General features: G+C 36.9%; 1 protein-coding gene across 2 annotated transcripts in view; it reads left to right on the forward strand.

Moving 5' to 3' along the window:
* CDH13 (cadherin 13) overlaps positions 1-21,197 on the forward strand; it is a 1,329,441-nt gene that overhangs the window by 505,488 nt on the left and 802,756 nt on the right. For both annotated transcript variants that reach the window (XM_007476128.3, XM_056823341.1), the window contains one exon: positions 16,869-16,985. In XM_007476128.3, coding sequence (XP_007476190.1) covers positions 16,869-16,985 — 117 coding nt within the window. The remainder of the gene's footprint in view (positions 1-16,868; positions 16,986-21,197) is intronic.

Genomic DNA, 21,197 nt, shown 5'->3' on the forward strand with positions numbered 1-21,197 from the left:
AATATCTAAAATCTTTCAAGTTTTCTAAAACCATCTCTTTAATATAAATACATATTTATATCAATGATGTTATATGACTGCATCATCTATGGGAAAACATTAATATATTTAATGTCATTCAGCATATAATTTATCAGAATGCAGAGGATAATGCACTGGGCTTGAAGTAAAAAAAAAAATCTGAGTTCAAAGCTTCCTTAGACACTTTCTAGCCGTGTGAACCTGGCCAAGTCACTTAACCTGTCTACCTCAATTTCCTCAACTATAATATGATAAATTTTACCTCAAAGTACATGGTAAGTGCTTGAGAATTCTTGTTTCTTTCTCTTCCCCTTCAGTTTCACACATGTACTTAGTTCCCTAGAATCAGCATCCTGTTTTTATAACTACTTTTCTTATCCTCTACCTGGTGCCCAGTCTTGTGCTGTGGTATTGAAATATACTCAGCAACTTCAGAATGTCCAATGTGGGATTTCCTTAAAAGGTAACACAGTGTCCAAAATATTATAAAGAATGGACCTTGTTTCTGTTGCCCACATGCACAGAGCCTCTAAACTCAAGTTAACACAACCAGTAAATATGTAATATGTGTGTGTGTAATCAAAAATTGAGCCTCTCTGTAAAACTCTGCAGGTGCTCAGTTGTGGCTGTTTTACATGAATATTTTATCAATGCCACAGCAGCTGATAACCTCTTAGAGTAAAATTGTATCCATTATATTCCCATCACTGTCATATGTGGTTAAATGAACCTTTGGCTAAAGAATCTAAATATGTTCAAAACATTTTTCACCTAAAATGAAAAGAGTGAATTTTGATTATGTTGTTGTTGCTCCTGCCAGATTCCTGAAATGTTATAAGGAAAATTGCTCTCTCTCTGTAAGTGGTTTGGTGAATTTTCATATTCTTTTCCCCCCTTAACAGTCCACATGTCAAGAGGTTGCTATTTAAGAACAAGTGACAGAAGGATGTTCTGGGTTTGCGTAACTTCAGGGATGATCCGGTTTGAAAATACAGGTTTAAGAAATGAGAGGCAAGGGGGAAGCATCTTTGGGAAGATGCATACTGATGCTAGCTTATCATGAAGCCTCAGGTGGGATTTCCATTGAGAAACTGGGGAGGTACTTGTTCTGAGCATCTGGCAAACTGCTGACAGAGGCAGTCCTGGGAATGCTTTCCCACAGGTTGTTCATAGCAATTATAAATTTCCTCCAAATTAGTTGTTCTGGTATCCTACTTAGCACATAGCTAGACAATATGAAGTTCTATGCTCACCTTCCTAGTAGGTGATCTAACATACCTGTCTGAGGGACCAAGGCAGGAGACACTGGTAGGGGACTGAATCACCACCCCACTGCTATGAGTGACTTTTCAATTCTTAATGTACAAGCTTTCCCCTTGCTAGGCTAGTTCACTTGTGTTTCAGTCATATCTGATTCTCTATGACTCTATTTCAGATTTCTTGGCAAAGATACTGGGGTGGTTTGCCATTTCCTTTCCCAAGTCATTTTACAAATGAGGAAAATGAGACAAACTGTGTTAAGTGACATTCCTAGGGTTACACTGTAGTAATAATATCTGAAGCCAGATTTGAACTCATGAAGATGAATCTTCCTGACTTCAGATTTGGCACTCTATCTACTTTCCCCCTATTCTCCCTGTCATGCTAGGGCAACAGATAATGTTACTGTGTAGAAAGGAAGACTAAGAATACAATGACTGTCTTTAAGTATTGACAAGCTATTATTTATGAAAAGTAATTTGGCCTCAGAGGGCAGAACTGGGAATAACATGTTTTTACTGAATGAATGAATGGAGCAATCTGTTCAATACAGATTTCATTCTAAGATCAGAAAAAGTTTCCTTAACATGGAATGGGCTTCCAGAGAAAATCTTGAATTTTCTCTCAGTGTGGGTTTTCAAGAAAATGCTAGATGACAACATGTTGGTAATAGTGTGTGGGTAATAGGGCAAGTATATATTTTTATTTAAATTTCATTAATTAAAAGATATCCTCAGTGCTTTAAAGCTCAGTGACTGGCATACAGTTAGAACTTAATAAATACTTGTTGATAGATTGTAAGTGGGGATTTTGGATTGGTGTGGGCTGGTCTATATAGCTTTTGCAGCCCCTGCTACCTTCCATGTTCTTTTTCTTGGAACAGTAGCCATTGCTCTTCCATAGCCTTCCTAGATGACTGTTCAGAGAATGGAGGACACCATTTGTTGCCAGGAAATTGCCCAGATGCCATTGAAGGGGATCTCACTTTCTTATCACCTTGAGGGTTTACAAAGATGATTCTGTTGACAAGAGCACTTCCTTCTTCTGCCAAGAGAATTGTATCTTCCTGGAGTCAAATCTTGAACTTGATGCTTTGGTGGAGAAGACTGACAATTTCTGGATATAAGCAGCTACAAATCTTCAATATGTGTAGCTCTGCTAATCTATTGGCTGATACTTTTCAAGATGTCTTAGATGCTATTTTTTCCAGCAGGGGAGTTTGAAAACATTAGGCATTACAAAGTTGTGATGGATTTGAGCATCATTCTTATACAGATTAAATATAGATATATAGAGAGATAGAAAGAACTGTCTAAAATTTTAATGGACTGCTTTGATGAATGGAGGTTCTCTCATGTGCACCTTCTTTCTAGAGTCATAAACCAGAGACTAGAAATCACCTGCCTGGGATGCTATGGAAGGCATTCCTGTATAGGGAGGAAAGGTGGAAAAAACTATCTTTAAGAATGCTTCTAGAGATGAGATACTATCATGCTTGAAAAAGACAAGACTTCATGCCTTTACAGAGCTAATTTATCAAAGTAATTCATACCCATTAAAGAAAAACACCCAGAACAAAATGTCTTAAGGGATTATTTTATTTGGAGATTTGTCCCCCAGTGGTAACCATACAAATCTGTATATATAGTGTATATAATGTGTAACAAATGTCTTTTATTCATCTAAAATGTCCAATTTAAAACTTTTTTCTTAATATTGAGCTCTTGTGCCTCTTTGAGTCTTCTATCTGTTGGTCATAGTTTTATCTTTCTTCTAGGGCGAAGTGGAACATGTCCCCCTCTGACAACCCTTCTAGTGCTTGAAAAGGCATCTCTTTGTTCTGCCTAAAATTTCTCTTATCCATGCTAAAAATGCCCAGTTCTTCATATGGAATGGCCTTCAGATCCTTCACCATCCTCTGAACTCCCTCCCATTGTTCATCTTAAACCATAGTATCCTGAGCTGAACAGAATTTCAGATGATGACAGGGTAGAATGGGAGAACCTGATTGTTTGTGGTCGTATTTGGGATTTTCTTGGCAAAGATATTGGAGTGGTTTGTCATTTCCTTCTTTGGTTCATTTTACAGATAATTGACTTAAACAGTGTGAAGTGCCTAGGCAAGAGTCAAAAGATAAGTGTCTGAGGTCAGATTTGAATTCTTCAAGATGAGTTTTCCTAACTCAAGACCAGGCACTCTAGCCACCGTACCACCTAGCTATCTATTAACAAGAACAATCACCAGTCTATTCCTGGAAACTATGGCATTCATAATATAGGCCAAGATGGCATTTGCTTTAATGGATATCATATCAAGCTGCTGACTAATACTAAGTTTCCATTAAAACACTTTGCTATTGTTCAGAACAACTGTTGTCTATCCAAGAAGTCTCCATATAACACTTAAAGATTTGTAATTATTACTGAAGGCAGTAGGACATGAGCTGAGCTCATAAATCAAAGAAATGACATCTATCTTTTCATTAGCAATATAAGTTTGGTAGCTATAAAGAAAATGAATTGGAAAGGGAAGGAGTGAAGCAGGGAAATTAACTGAAAAAATTGCTATAGACTTGGCAAGAGGTAAGAGTGACCCAAATTGGTATGGTGATGGGTTGAGGATGTAGATGAGAGAGATATTAAGGTAGAATCTATATTTCTTGGTACCAGAATGCACATGCTGGATGAGTGAGAGTGACAAGCTAAGGATTTTACCAGGATGTCAAAAATGTGTTCCTGGAAGGATGGTGGTTCCTTAAGAGAAATGAAAAGATTTGGAAGAGGGGTAGATTTTAGGAAAAGATAATGAGTTTTTTTTTTAAGTTTCATACATTTATAGAACATCCAATTTGAAATGTTCTGTAGAGAGTCAAATATTTGGTACTGGAGCTCAGGAGACTCTTTCCTGGATATATTGATTAGAGAATCATCTACATAGAGATAACTGAACCTTTTTGATGGTGTCACCACAATTTTGTTTATGATCACCTGGTTTTTCAATTTCTGAATTTCCTTTCCGAAAGGTCATTTTTAAGCTGATCATCTTTGCAAGTTCCAGCAGTGTTGAATCTACCTAGGTCCTTTTCTTTTTTTGGCAAGTGTAAAACTGAGCTAAGGACAAATGTTCAGATCTCTTTTCAGGTCCAGAAGTTAGGCAGCACTGGATATTTTTTGAGTTCAAAATAAACTTGAAGAGCCATGAATGATTCTTTTAGCAACTTTCCCCACAATAAGATCCACATGACTGGCTGGATCTGGCAAAAGTTGGACCCAGCTGGTCCTGTCAGAGCAGCAGTTACAGGCAATCATCCTCTTCCTGACAGTCAGGTTTTGCCCTTGGTCACATTGGAGACTTGTTGAGTCTTTCTGTGAGGGTGAAATTTCCCTTGCAGCAGTTCCAGTCTGGTGATCTAAGAAGTCATTTCCCTTTAGGCATACAGATCATTCCTTCTCAGCCTTCATTGTGATCACTTCAGTAAATGTGAGTCTTGAGAATGCAAGAACGAGGAGTCTGAGCAGACTTATGTCTTCAGTCAAAGAAAAGGGATCTTCAGAGTGGGTAATAATAATAATAATACCGTTTCCCTAATAAGTAGCATTTATGAGTAGCATTGTATAATGCAAATGTATGATTTGATTTCCAAATGGTGCTTTAAAACTCCTACCTAAGGCACTCAGTACCTGGCATATCCAGTTTGTAGCCATGCCTTCTTGTTTCTACCTTCAAAATCTCTCATGTGTCTTCTTTCCATTTATACAGCTGCTACTCCCATTACCTCCTGCTTGGCTTATTGCAATAAACTTCTGGGTAATCTCAGTCCATCAAGTAAACTAGTATTCAGTGCTGGTTCTGGAGTCAGGAAGACCTCCTTCCAATTATAGCCTCAGGCACTTATTATGTATATGATCTTGGGCAATTTATTTAACATCTGTTTGCCTCAGTTTCCTCAACTATAAAAGGAAAATAATAATAGTATCTATCTTCTAGGATTGTTGTGAGTTTCAAATGAGATAATATTTGTAAAGTGTTTAATACACTGCTTGGCACACAGTAGGCACTAAAGAAATGGAAGCTATTCAGTAATACTGCTGCTGTTGCTGTTGTTCTTATTCCAATTCATACTCCACTCAGCTGCTCAAATGATTTTCCTAAAGCAAAGGTCTGACCAAGTCACTCCCCAAATCCCCATTCAATAAACTCCATTGACTCCCCATTATTAACAAAATGAACTATAAAATCCTTTGTTTTGCTTTTAAAGCCCTTCACAGTCTTTGCTCCTTGCTACCTTTCCAGGTCCCCTCTTATACTTTACATCCCTTCACACATTCTACAATCCAGCAATGTTGTCTTTGCTGTTCCACATATAGCATACTCTATCTCTCAACACTGCCTATTTCCACGGGTTATCCCCCAGGCTTAGAATGTCCTCTCTTCTCAATCCTGGCTTCTATGACCTCCTTCACAATTAAATCCACATCCTGCTTTCTGCAAGACATCTTTGCTGAGTGCCCTGTGCGATATTGCCTCCCCCCCATCCCATTGCTATTGCCTTTCCTCTGAGGTTATCTTTCACCTACTCTGCACATATAATGTACATACAGTTAATTACATGTGGCTTCATGAACTAGCCCTAGCTCTGCCACCAGCTTGTGTGGCAGAATTACCTTCCCTGATTTGGGCTTCAGTTTGATTCTCAATAAAATCAATTCATTAGACCACATGAACACTAAAGTCTGATCCAGTTCTAGTGTATAGTTTTACTTCTCATATTAATACAAAAGGTAGAAGTAAGATCAGGTCAGCTGAGTCCCACACAGTTTATAAATCCCAATAATCATGGCTGAAGCCCAATCCAGGAAGGGATAGTCAAGGGATTAGAACCATAATCTGGATGTGAAGTCAGTGAAGGCATCAGAAGAATCAAAAAGTCCAGGTGAGTGTTCATCTAGATGATAAAGGGCCAATTAGTTCTTTCCCAACCATATTGAGGGCTAAGAATGAGCATATGAGTGAATAAATGGTAGAGATTAGTGTCAGGGTATATGTGTGTGTGGGGGGTGGTATTGTTTAAGCAGCTGTCATCAGCTTCCTAGTCATGGAGAAAAACTGGATTCATATCAGAGCACAAACCCCAGAAAACTCGAATATGGAAGTTGGAAGCCTAGTTCCCAAGACCAAGAGCTAGTGCTGAGAGCAAATAGCCATGAGACCAATCTGAAGCTAAGCTAGGAAACAAGATAGAATTACTTTTTTTTACCATCTTTATGGAGACAGGATGGAATGAACTGGATTCTCTAGCTGGCACAGGAGTGGAATGGATGAGGAGGACTGTCTAACAAGATTAGAGTGGCAAGAAGCAGGCAGGTACCTTTGGGTCAAGATAGGCTAATCTATTCCTGAAGGCAGGTGGATTGCTGAGTGGTTGAAAGCTGGGACTCAGAATCAGGAAAAAAATCCTTTAAATTCTGCATTTAGAAACTTAATAACAGCAGGAAAATGAGTAAGATACTTTCTTAAAGTCTCCCAGCCTCAGTTTTCTCATCTATAAAATGAAGAGGTTGGACTTTATGGCTTTGAAGATCCTAGTTCTTTATCTATGATCATGTGAAAGTCAGTTTAAAGGTAATATCTGTTTCAGATTAGCTAATTAGCTTGGAGTCCCATGGGATATACATGTGATTGTGGCTGGGAAAAGAATTCCATCAATTCATTTCCCATTCCCACAAGTTGTGTTTCTATATTGCCTTTCCAGGGAAAATTGTCAGTAGGATTATACAACATATAAGCAGCCTATGACTTGTATATAACAAATTAAAATTCTTCCTAAGGAAAAACCTTGGGAATAAAGTTCTAAAATGAAGGACCATGAAGCAATATACTAAGGCACCATATGAAGGGAGGGGAGCTTGTAATGAAAAGCCTTACAGAAGCTTCTCCCCAAAGCTGTGATTTATTTCCCCTTGATTTAAGCTTTTAGTTTTCCTATTGTGGGTTTCTTGTGCTTTCTCAGACTGCTCCCCAACTTTCCAGTATCTGGATATTTTGTAAAGCTACTTTTTTCTGGACTATAGAGAGTATCTAAAAGGAGTGGGGTAGAGAACACGAATACAAATTCTATTTCTCTATTTGATAAAACAAATACTAAGGACAGAACAATCTGTCTCTGTCTCTCCCACTCATTTATATATATATATACATATATATATATTTATAACCAACATAGCTATATGCATATGCATACATTATACCTATACTAAATGCATTATATATACAAATATATAAAAAGAAAGTATAAAATATATAAAATAATAGTTTAATACATATATATATATATGTTTTTAAATGCTGTAAAGTAAAATTTAAGCTCCTTAAGGGTAGAATATAGTTAGTATATATATATATATATATATATATATATATATATATAGAGAGAGAGAGAGAGAGAGAGAGAGAGAGAGAGAGAGAGAGAGAGAGAGAGAGAGAGAGAGAGTAAGAGAAGGTTTGATATCTGGAAAAGAAATGAACTTGGAAGAGCTGTAGGATTCTATAGCAGTGGGGGATGGGCAAAAAAAAAAAGGATGACAGAACTTTGGAGGGGGGAGGGTGAGCTGATCCAGCAGTTGAAAACGGACTTCTGTCTGGAAACACACACCAGAGAGGTTGGCTCTGGCTAATTCTCTGATCCAGTGATCCCTTTCCCCGTGCTTCCTGACCTCAGATCCTCACAAGAAGACAAGCCAATTGGATGGGACTTCGAAACATAAGTTGTCCACTAAGAAAGATTTCCATCAACCTCCTTGAATTTGAACTTGGGGACACTCACTGTGCAGCCAAGAAACCAGAGGTTCTTTACTCTGACCCCAAGGGGTCAGGTGAACCAAAACCTGATGTGCCTGACTTTGGGGGGAAGGGTAGTAATTAGATAGGTACCCTTTCTCCCTCCTTCCTCCTTGAACCTCAATTCCTATCCTTCATCTGCCCTGTTCCTTTTCTGTTTCCCTTCAAATAGATTCCAGTTAATAAGCCTCAGGAACTGACTCAACTGTTACTAGAAGGAAACTTGAAATTGAAGGGAGAAAAGTGACATTTCTCTCCCCAGGAAGAAGAGAGGCAATGAGATCCTTCAGAGAACCCAGCAGTTATGAGTTGAAGGCAGCCATATTGGGGGACTGGCGTTGTCAGAGAGTGCTGAGGGGGGAAAGACAAGCTCATTCTCCTTCTCTCCCTTGGCTTATCAACATCACCTCCTCACTCTGTCCCTGCCTTAGAGGGGGAATATTCTATTCCCTTTTTCACCTTTCTTCCCTTATCATAAATCTCCTCTTTTTACCACCTCTATTACAATATATGCATGATTGTATGCATACATATGTATATATGTATGTGTGTAAGTTTGTGTAAAATATATTTACCATGTGTGTATATATATACACATATGCATATACACACACATGCATGTATAGTTTTCCCCTAAGTAGCTTGCATTTTACTTTACCACATTTAAAAATATTAATATAAACATGATCATATGAGGAGGAGAAAGGAAAGAGCATTAATGGCTAATGAGATGAAGAGAAGCTTCCCCAAGAAATGGGACGTGAATTTAGCCATTGGTGAAGCTAAGGATTGGAAGAAAAAAAGGAGAAAAGGGAGTGAATTCTAGGCTCGAAGTATCCTCCTCTCTAGGGCTCAATCTCTGTCATTCATACTCCACCCTTTGGGGAAAAAAATGCAAGGACTTAAATTAGACTATCTAAAATGTCACTTTTTCTCTAATTCCCATGACTGTGTTATGTGAATGTGTGTTAATATGCCTATCTTTGCACCTATGTATTAATATGTATTTTGTAGGCTATGAGGCACTATGACAGTGTGAGTATATTCTAGATCTGTGTTGGTGAACCTATTGCACATGTACCAGAGGGGGCTGCTTCCCTCTCCCTCTCCACAGCACTTCAGGACATTTTTCATATCATCCACCTCTCTGCCCAGCAGCTGATTGGGAGAGCTTCCTCCCACCCCCACCTGATGTAAGGGATGTGAGTGTTGTAGTTTGAGCACTTCGGCTCTAAAAGTTTCATCATCATTCTTCTAGGTTGTTTGGAAGTCTAGGTGACCTGGGAGTGAATTACCACTAATTTATTCCTTAGTAAAAAATCCCTAGTTCGCACATCTATAGAATGGGAGTAATAATAGCTCTTGCCTTCAAGAGTTATTTTGAGGATTCAGTGAAATATTTATAAAGTGCTTTGCAAACTATTGATTATTATTGCATCAAATAATTTATGATTATTACACAGTACTACATGAATGTAAATTTTTATTATTTTGAAAATACCTTGAGTCTACCTTTTTTCTTTTTTTTTCTTGAATGTATCCATCATTTGCTTCTGTGGAAAACAGGGGAAATAAGGAAAAGAAAATTAAGGAAAATTCACAAATTATAAAGAATGCTGGACCAGGGAGTCAGGAGATTTAGGTTCAGTTCTCATTTCCACACTAACATGTGACTATGGCTGAATTACTTAATAATCATATCTCCCATTTCTTTAATATTTTAGAATACAAAAAAAAATTCACAAAGCCTTATGATATAGATAGTTCTAGTTTCATTATATCCATGTTATAAGAGAAGAAACCAAATCTTAAAAAGTTAAAGGGAATCATTTAGGATCATACAGGTAGTTGGTGCTGGTGCTATGATTTGAACTCATGTCTTCAGACTCCTGTGCAGAGTCTTTTTATTTTATAAGTCAATTAGTAAACATTTATTAATTGTCCACTATGTGCCCAGAACCATGGTAATCTTTGGGGATAAAAAGAAAGGCAAAAGACAACATTTGCCCTTGTGAAGTTCCCAATCTAATGGGGAAAACAACATGCAAACAACTACACAAACAAGCTATATACAGGATAAATAGAAAATAATCAGAAGCTTGAAGGCAGTAGAATTAAGAGGGACTGGGAAAGGCATCCTCTAGCCTCAGTTTGTTCATTTGCAGAATGATGATATTTAAGATCTTTTCTAGCTCTGATATTCTGCAATTCTAAATATTTTGTTAAATTGATTTTATCCATTTGTTCATGATATGGGAATGAATTGTTTTATAATATTCATGTTCTCCAGAACACTCAAAAATAGCTTGCATTTGTGCAGTACTTTACCTTGTTTCCAAGTACTTCCACGTCCATTATCTCATTTTATCCTCACAAATTATCATAAGAGGTAATTTACACACAACACATTTCCATGTTTATGGTCCTTTGCCTACCATCAGACTGCCACAATTCACAGTTATTACATACTAATTATTTGTGAAAAAAATCACTCTTTTTCATCAATCTGTCAATCAATTAAGCAGTATTTATTAAATACATGTTACTTACCAGTCTTTGTGCTGAGTGCTGGATCACTAAAACAAAAAATATAACTTCCACTTTTCCCTTTTCCAGTGCCACCTTTTTTACTTTTTCACTTATGACTAATTCTCATTCTTTTGAAAATGTTGAAATTGTTGCATTTCTGCTCCCCCAGAGAGTCTGTGTCCCTCAAGCTGTAAAGAAAAGATGTCTCTTAAGGGACCTTCAGGTGGCTCAGTGGATAGAGTAGGTCCGATGTCGAGTTCAATTCTGACCTTAGACAATTTTTAGCTGTGTGACCGTGGGCAAGTCACTTAACCCAGTTTACTGAACCCTTGCCCTTTCCTCTTTGAGTTGTTACTAACACAGAAAGTAAGGGTTAAAAAAATGCAGCCCTTCAGAAATAAGACCCTTGATCAGGCAGTTGCTTTTCTGTGTAATTCTTTTGAAGATGATCCCATAACCTCTCAAAATTTTTGCCCAACTACCTATGAATATCTTGGTTAATGGAGAATTTCAAGTCTTCCTTGTATTGGGTATCTAAATGGTGCAGAGGATAGAACCATAGGCTTGGAACCTATTTTCATTCATCTTTATTTGTTCAAATTCAGCCTCAGACATTAAACTAGCTGTGTGATTCCGAACAAGTCATTTAATCCTGTTTGCCTCAGTTTCCCCATCCATAAAATAAGTTGTAGAAGGAAATGGCAAACCACTCCAATATATTTTCCAAGAAACCCCAAATGAAGTCATGGAGAGTCAGACATGACTGGGAAAGGCTGAACAACAACAAATGACATTGTCTCTCTCTCCCAACTTTCTGTGTGCAGATGCTTATAAAGCTCAGATGTAGAAATATTTGTTGGAATTCAGTTAGCTGATGGATATATAAGATATTCTACGTGGCATCTCTTTGGTCCAGGAGGTGACATATTGGAAAACAAAAGCTCTAAGCTATATTCTATAGATCTCAGTTCAAATTTTAGTTCTGACATTAGCCTTGTGAGACTGGATACGCCATTTTGGTCTCTTTGGACCTCAGCTTCCTTATCTCAAGAGGGATACTGGCACACCTAGTAGCATTGCTGCACTGTTTACTTCCCCTGTGACAAAGGAGACCAGTGGCAAATCCAGCATGCGTTTGACATATGTCTATTTGAACCTAAGTATTCTGGCTCTAGACTCCATATTTTTTTTCCCATGACAAAAACACAGATTCCTCTGTGTAAAGGGAAAAGATGGCAGTGGTATTCACATTAGGAATTAATGCATTTTGAAACTCGAGGTAACTAGCATTATTTAAACTGATTACAAGATTCTACCAGAATCCTGCTGCAAACACTGACAAGAGGATCAAAGAATATACTATAGTTAGGGTCACAGTTGAGTGAGAGGTGAACTTAAAGAAATCACAGCACATGTCAAACGAAGATGAGAGAGATCTCTGTATGTTACAAGAAAGAATTTGCTCTGTAAAACCAAGCTAAGCTTCACTGATAGGCACACTGTTGGAACAGGAGACAACACCACACAGTCATGAAGTCAACATCCTCATACTTCATAAGAAGAGGCTGTAAATTCATCCTGCTCTGCTGCAGAGAAAACAACCAGAAAGAAGCCCTGAATGAAAGTTGAAAAAAAGGCAATGGTATGTTTGATATAAAGAAAAACTTGCTAAAAATATGCAGTGGTGAAATGAGCTATGGAGGCAGAAGGATTCCCATCACTGGAAGTCTTCAAACAAAAAACCTGGATGACCACTTGCAGATGCAGAAGCCCTTCTTGGTCAAGTAGGGATTGAATTAGATGGTTTGTAAAATCAAAATTTTTAAGTTAAGTTATTTGGTGATTAAGAAATCTGTTTCAAGGGTAACAAGTCATATCTATAAGCTACCTCCCTCATTTAGAGATATGAGTTAAAATGCACTTCTAAGATGATGCTTTTCAAAGTTAAGAGCAAAAACATTTAAAGATGAATCAAGGACAATGGAATGGGGGCTGAGAATGGTCAGCCTGTAAAAGTAACATCAATCTAATAATGACTAAAGAAACCATGGAGTGAAGACTCTAAAGATATTTTTAGAAGTATAGGAAATAATAGTCACTTTTATATAGCACTCAAAGATTTATAAGGCACTTTGTTCACGACTGTCTTTCAAGGTGGGTAGTATATTCACAAGACAAGAAATGAGCAAAAGTTATCCTTTTTAACCTTTTAGCTTGAAACAAAATAAAACTTCCCAACAATTAGTGTTACCTCTAAATGCTATGGATTGTCTAGAAATAGTAAATTCTCTACCATCAATGGTCCTCAAGCATAGTCCCAAAGAATGCTTATCACATATGTTGTTAGAATTTTATAGAAGTGATTCCAATTCAGGTATGAATTAAACAAGACAGCCTATTAGGTCCCTTTCTTCTCTTAATCTTTTATTCAAAGTATATCAGCACTACACTTTGATTTTGGACAACTCACTTATCATTACCTCAGTTTTTCTCATTATATTTAATATAATGGAGATAATAATACCTATGCTACCTAACCCACAGGGTAGCCATAAAGATAAAATCCGATAATGAAGTATATCCTAAACTGCAAATTGCCAGGATATTTACTGGATTAGGAACTAGTTAAATGACTTCCCTACAGAGTAGTAATTAATGGATTAATTTCCACTTGGAAGGAGGTCTCTTGTGAAGTGCCCCAGGGATCTGCCTTTGGTCCTGTGCTTTTCAACCTTTGTAAGCATCATCCTGAATGAAGACAAGGCTAACATAATTATAAAAATGCAAATGGCACAGAGTGTGAAGAAAGAGCTAACATTTGGAATGGGCTATATTCAGAATTCAGAATCAGTCAGAATCCAAGATCTCTTCAAACTAGGATAATGGATAAAATCCAGTAAAATGAAATTCAAATACAAGATTGCAAAATGTTGGGCTGGAAAGGTCTGAGGATTTAAGCTGAATGACTGAGCTAAATAGCTATATAGGAAAGGTACAGCCCAAGGAATGTTAATTTAACCTTTGGCTGCATTTAGAGGGGGAGAGTGTCTTAGAACAAAGGATGCAATAGTCCTGTCATACTCTGTCCTAGTCATGCTATATCCGAAGTATTATTTTTTCATTCTAGGCATCACATTTTAGGAACTGCCTTAGTAGGTGAAACATGTCCAAAGAAGGACAACTAGGATCGTCAAAGGACTGGAAACCATGCCATACAAATAGTGGTAGAAGGAATGGGGTTTGTTGGGTCTAAAGAAGAGAGGACTAATAGGAACATAACCACTGTCTTCAGGTATTTGAAGATGTGTGCTATAAAAGACATTAGATTTGTTTGCTTATTCCTGGTTGTGCAGATTATACAACCAGGTTCAACAAATGGAAGCTATAGAGACTCGGATTTCAGTTTCATGTACAAAAACCTTGTAATAATACAAGTTATTCAAAATAGGACAGAGTAAGTAGGTTCCCTGATTACTGGAGGTCTTCAAGTTTACAATGGACGACTATTTTTCTGAGATAATGCATGGGGAATACTGTATATGCCTGGCACATAATAATCACTTTGTAAATGATTATAGATTATTAAATAGAGCTTTTGAATTGTATTCAAGGCTATTACAAATAAATAAAATAGGTATTTTACTTCATACATGGCCCATTGCAAACTGGACATTTAAAAAATTAATTAGTTTGTTACATTAAAATCCCCAAATATCTCCCACCCTCTATCCCTTCCTTAAACTAGAAAAGATGTTTGTATACATAAAACTAGGTCTTGCTCATTTTTATTGATTAGTTCTTTCTCTGGACATAGACATATACAAGTCATTCTTCAAACAATATTTCTGTCGTATATAATGCTCTCTTGGTTTTCTTGATTCACTCTTCATAATTTCATGTAGGTCTACCCATGTGTTTTTTTAATTAAACCCTTGCCTTCCACCTTAGAATCAATACTATGTGTTGGGGCCAAGGCAGAAGAGCAGTAAGGGCATGGCAATGAGGTTCAAGTGATTTTCCCAGGGTCACATAGCTAGGAAGTGTTTGAGGCCAGATATGAACCCAGGACCTCCCATCTCTAGGTCTGACTCTCAAACAACCCAGCTGTGCCCTGTCCATGTTTTTTTTTTAAATAGTTTGCTTTCCCTTTAGTATTCCATTACACTCTTATAAACAACTTATTAAGCAATTCCCCAAGTGAATATGTTAATTTTTTTCCCATTTTGCTATTGTAAATAGCATTCTTAGGCTTGTGGAGAGAGTAAAAGATCTTTAGTTTCAAAATTGATTAGGAATATAAGAGATCTTAGATATCAAATAGTCCAAATGAATCTAACAAGGATTTCTTAAGAACCCATTATTATTATTTTAAGGTACTGGGGAAATAAATGCAAAAAGAAAAGCAGTTCCCACTCTCAAAAGCCTTAGAGTTCACTGGAAGTTAAATAATATTCTTGGACAAGTATCTACATAATTGTTTGAAGATGGGAAGTTCACTTACAACTAAGGGGATCTGGGCAGGCCTCTTGTGGAGCTAACACAAGAGTTAGGCATTTTAGATATAAGTGATAGAGCAAATGCACAGGGACAGTAGATTGAATTCAGTTTCTCAATTTATAGGAAAAAAAAAAAAACCTTTTCCCTTAACTCATTTCCTTCAAAAGATGAGTTGGATTCTGTGAAACATATCATTTACTTAAGTGAAGTTATTTGAACTTCAAAAAATTCTGGAGAATACAACCTAACATTGCATTGCATGAAACATCATTTTCCTCATCTATAAAATTGAATAATAATAATAACTATCTACATCCTAAAATTATTGAGATCAAGTGAGGAAAAAATACTTTAAAAATTGCAAAGTTGTACATAGATTTTAGATAAGTGCTCTCTTCTACCCTCTTCAATTCCAAATTATCTTATGTATAGTTAACTGTATAATTAGAACCCATCTCTTTTGATCCTTACACCAAGCCATTGCATCAGATCATAATACCTGGCAAATAGTAGGAGCTTAATAAATGTTTATTGATTGATTGATTGATTCTGTATCCCTTATTAAGAATACAGAATGAGATTTTTCATTTCTTATTAGTATATTTCATAGGATCATAGATCTAGAACTGGAAGAAACCTCATAACACTTCTAATTCATTGCTCTTATGTGCATTGCTCTGATATGCATCTTATGTTGTCGATGAGGAAGTTCAGATATAAACAGATATAAACTCTGACTACCGGTACCATTGATTTTTGCATTCTCCTTAAAATATTAAATTGATGATCATATTTATGTTACTTGTTTTTGCCATTAGATATTAGTACCTGGCCATCGGAATGTAAAAGAAAACAACCTGCGCCCAGACACATACACAACTCACATGTGATGCATTTGTTACCTGAAGTTACATTGAAACCTCAACATTCACTTTTTTTTAATTTAAAGAAATGGGAAAATGTCATAGCATTAAAAGATTTTCTGAATTGAATCTGAAGGAAAGAGAAATGCCTTCAGTCCAGGTGCTGAGGTATGCTTGGAAATAAGGGAGGAGTTCCAACATCATTTTAAATAATAAACCTCATGTTTAGCGGACACCTTTCGGTCAAAAACTCTAGAGACTATACTGAGAATAACAAGACATGAAAGATAGGGAAGGGATCTGGAAACCTCATATATATAGAAAGAATCTATAAATAAATTCAATTACATGTCACTATGCTGAAATTGTGCTTAATGAGGAGCATGGGATGGTAGTATTGATTTTTAGTAGGGTTAGACTTTTAGATGAGCTTTCATATGACTGAGCTTTGATCTTTGGGGACCTAGTTTGTGACTAACAAGTGGATAACCCAGAATGGAGGATCCACTTTTTTCTGCAGAGGTTTGACTATAGATTTTTAATGCTCAGAAATCCACGCACTTGACAGGTTAAGTATAAAAATGTGCCAGTGTTGGATGACACATAAATCAAGACTGACAGGGTGAATAGAATGATTTGGAGGAATATATAAAATAGCTTAATGGCTATCACTATGAGTCACAATGTCAGATTTAGTATGATCTAATGAGGTACTTTCTGTTAATGATTTTTGATGGAATATATTAACAATATCCAAACAGATGTGAGTTTTCATGTAAAAAGAAGGATGTCTAAGGTATGATAGCTCTTTTCTTGGAAAGATTTTAGTAAATTGATTTTATTTCTTTCTCTCTGTTTCAGGAAATCTTTACATATGCTAAGACTTCTGCAATCCCAAGGCAAAAACGATCCATTGTGGTATCTTCCATCTTAATTCCTGAAAATCAGAGACAGCCTTTTCCCAGGGATGTTGGCAAGGTAAGCTGTAAACATGACAAAATTAACTTGGGGATTGATGAAATTAATTTCTATTGCTACTGATGTGGCAATAAAACTGTTTTTGGGAGGGAAAAAGTGGAGTACCATTTTCAAGACAGCATGTTTGGAGGGTAGTTAGGAGGAGCCACACAGTTTGGAAAACCTGTAAAAGAAAAGCAAAATTGTTAGTGCCATGACTTTTGGTCTTGAGTAAGGAACTGGGTTGTTTGCAATGAATATGTGCTTCTCCAAAGAAGCACTTCCATCAAAAAGGGAACTCCTTCATTGTCACAATACCCCATAATGCTCACACACACACAGGCAATCCATTCATTCAGTAAAAATTTCATAGATTCTATTCAGTGCCAGTTCCTGTATTGGTCATTATGTGGAAACAAACAAAATAAAATCTTTGTATTGATGTGTCATTAAAGAGAGAATGAGGAGCAGAGTGCAATAGTAAATAGAGCAATAACACAAGAGGCAGGATGACTTATTTCAAGACCTGACCATGATACTTGCTCTTTGTGTGACCTTAGACAAGTCACGCACCTTCAAAATGTTCTCAAGTGACTCATTAAAACTTGTCTATTATGGGATAAGTTGCCTGATATGCATCATATCTAGAGGGAGGGAGCTAATTTCAACACCGGGAGTTCTTTTATACCAATGAAATCAAAGGTCTAGGGGGAAAAAAAAGAAAACTAAATAGTGATCTCCTTGAGGGAAGGGACATATCATATAGACTACTGAATCACTCAATATATAGTAGAATCTTAGTCAATATGTCTTAATTGTTTGACCTCCCACCCTTATTTCTTAATTTACTTCCTGGCTCTTTGCTTCTTCCTCCAGTAGCACTATCTGTACTAAAAGACTGGCAATCTAGTCACTTGGAACATGAGACAGTCATGAAACTGGTACCCAAATGCAGCATACTCATTTCTCGCTTATACTTGGACTAATTGAAAATATTCCCTGACTTCTTCACATTTCTACTGGAATAAATAAAAGTAAAATTATTAAATGCAATATTAATTTAAAATATTGTGGTTGCCATTATAAAATTTACTCTCAAGTCAGGAGTCAGTTAGTAACTCTTAACAATTAAGTTTTTTTTAATAAAAATGGAAATATAGGAAAAAAAGAGAAATGTAGGAAAGGGACAGAAAATTTCACCTAGTTAAATACCTTAGCTGAATCAGGAAGCCCACCAAGCCATCAAAAAATCCTCCAGCACACAGCAGGCACCAGAGCTCCCTCTCAAGACTGTCTTCCACCACTATGGAGAGAGAGAGAGAGAGAGAGAGAGAAGAGAGAGAGAGAGAGAGAGAGAGAGAGAGAGAGAGAGAGAGAGAGAGAGAGAGAGAGAGAGAGAGAGAGAGAGAGAGAGAGAGAGAGAGAAAGAGAGAGAGAGAGAGAGAGAGAGAGAGAGAAAGAGAGAGAGAGAGAGAGAGAGAGAGAGAGCACTCCTCTCAAGCACCACACCGTTTAATTCTGTCCCCACCCCCACCCTGTTGGTCAAGCAAAGTATGCAGGAAAAATAGGATGCGGGGTAGGAAAAGTTAGGGAGTGGTTTCTATCTACACACTACCTTATCTCTTTTTTTGGTTCTATGTTCCTCAGGAGAAGGGGAGGAGCTTTTTCTACTTTTTCATGCCTTGAAAAATGACAAGATAGACTTTCCAGACAGAATCTTGCTAAGATGTCTAGAAAATATGTACTTCCCACACTTCACATAGGAGGATTGAGTTGTAGGATAATGCATTCCCAGATTTAGAGCTGGATGGGGCCTCTTGGAAACCACTAAGTTCAAGATCCTCATTTTGTAAATGAAGAAACTGAGGCACACAGAAATTAATCTATACAGTATCTTTCAGTTAGTACATGTCTGAGGCAAGATTTGAAACGAAGTCATTGTAATTCTAAGCCGAAGATTTTATCCACTGAATCATCCACTGATTCTAACTTTAACTTTATATGTTTTTTAAAGTGAGGGCCCCATGGGCCAAAATTTGAGAAAACCCATTGGTAGAAGATGGAATGGATGAGAACTATAAGAAATAATTTTCTCAGTTTGGTTGGTGTATCATTTGAGAGAGGTCACTTCCATTGGAAGATAATATATCAGTGATATTGTACAAATACCACTAGCTCAAGCATCAGAAGACCTCAAATCCCAACTCAGATTTAGTACCGGTGGGACCTTGGAATGAATTTAGCCATCCTGGGAATTGGTTTCCTCATCTTTAAAATGAAGACATCAGCTTAGATGGCCTCTGAAGTCTCTTATATATCTATACATCTATGTTCCTATGAAAATCTAAACTTTCTAATTTTTCTTCTCTATTTGCCTAATAATTAATTACAGTCATTTGCTACATTTGAAGTATTTTATGAAGGTTTTTCATGAATATGTGTATGTATGGGGGAGAGAGAGAGAGAGAGAGAGAGAGAGAGAGAGAGAGAGAGAGAGAGAGAGAGAGAGAGAGAGAGAGAAAGAGAGAGAGAGAGAGAGAGAGAGAGAGAGAGAGAGAGAGAGAGAGAGAGAGAGAGAGAGAGAGAGAGAGAGAGAGAGGAATCTTCCATCTTGCATACTATTGTTTCGTATTGGTAAAATAAAGATACTTTCAAAAAAGGACAATAAATATTTACTGAAAGGAGGCCGAGAACAAGTAAATATATCTCTGTACTCTTAACTAAATAAGTTTGTTCTCTCAGGGTCTGTACTACCAAGCTTTTTTTTTTCCTAGAACATTTTCAGAAGTTTTAGGGTGGAGGAAAAGGACTGATTCATGAGCTTTAATTAATTAATCCATCATTTCACTCTTGTCATAGGTAACAGGGGAAATTGGGAAATAGGACCCTGCATAATAACCATGAAAAGATAGCTAATTCCCCAAATGTTCTTTTCCTCCCCATATAGCCAGAATATTTAAGACTTTGGGCAATTAATAATTTCACAATTTTACTAACTTTGAGATAATAAATATTTAATCGCATCTTGAGAGAATTTGAGTTCTTAGGTCTGAATGATTGAAAGCAACAACTCTAAATCAGTGAGGACTTTTAAAACAGTATTTTATTCTGTTTTATAATATTTGGCAGACAAGTCACTTCTGAGAATGTTGATTAGACATCCTGCTTTCATCACAAGCCCTTTTTATCAAAACCAGCGAGATTATGTTTTGCTAAACTCCATTCCCCCCAACTTTGAACATTTTCCTATACATTGGAGAATGAACATTGAAAATGGCATTTCTAACTTGCTATAGTGGGAAAAAAAGAAACAGCCCCACATTCTCTCCCACATGGGAGCTCTCACTGATCTTTGAGTATGTCACTGAGTTGAACAACCTAATCCCAGCCTGCTATCTCCTTGTTTCCCATGTGTGAGTTTTGAAGGAAAGAGCCTTCAAAAAGCATCTTTCTTTTGTCATCCCTAGAGGGGCTGGCACAGGATCAGCGTTGTGGCAAGTGCTCAGTCAACCTTTGTTGAGTTGTGAAACAACTTAGACTGCTTTAGAATTCAGACCAGATCCATATGTATGAATGATGTACCAACACTTTGCCAGATACATGAGGATTAAGTGGGAGGATCATAGCTGAGATGAGTTGATTTGTTGACTAAAATGACCATGATATGGTCTATGGAGTCATTTCTGCAGTGTTTTTGACTTTGATCAATGAGATACCTATTCATTCAGCATGAATTTATTAAGTTTTAATGATGAGGCAATATATGCACCAACAGATAGATAGAAAATAAATTTGATTACACCAAGGGTACTCAGATGAGATATAAAGACCTCATGTAACAGGGTCAATTTGAACTGAGCTTTAAAGGAGATGAAGGATTCCTGGAAGCAAGGAGAGGAAGAGTGCATTCCAGGTATTTGGAATGGCTTGTGTGAAGGTGCTGAGAAAGGGGATGAAATATTGTGCGTGAAGGACAAATAGGTCAGTTGGAGTTTAGATTGGGTAAAATAGGCAAAATTTAGGAAGTTAAACTTCAGTTATATTGTAAAGGGCTTTAATTGACAGAGGAATTTGTATTCTTTTAGAGGGATGTGACATGGTTGCACCTGGAAGTAAATCAGGTATGCAGAGTCAGGCATGTGTGGAGTGACAGTATACTATCTGCCTAGCATTATTTTAACAAAGGGGTATAGGTAGGCATCCTGGTACAATCAGTATCCTTCATATTTTTTT

The sequence above is a fragment of the Monodelphis domestica genome, chromosome 1, assembly GCF_027887165.1.
Source record: "Monodelphis domestica isolate mMonDom1 chromosome 1, mMonDom1.pri, whole genome shotgun sequence".
NCBI classification, from domain to species: domain Eukaryota; kingdom Metazoa; phylum Chordata; class Mammalia; order Didelphimorphia; family Didelphidae; genus Monodelphis; species Monodelphis domestica.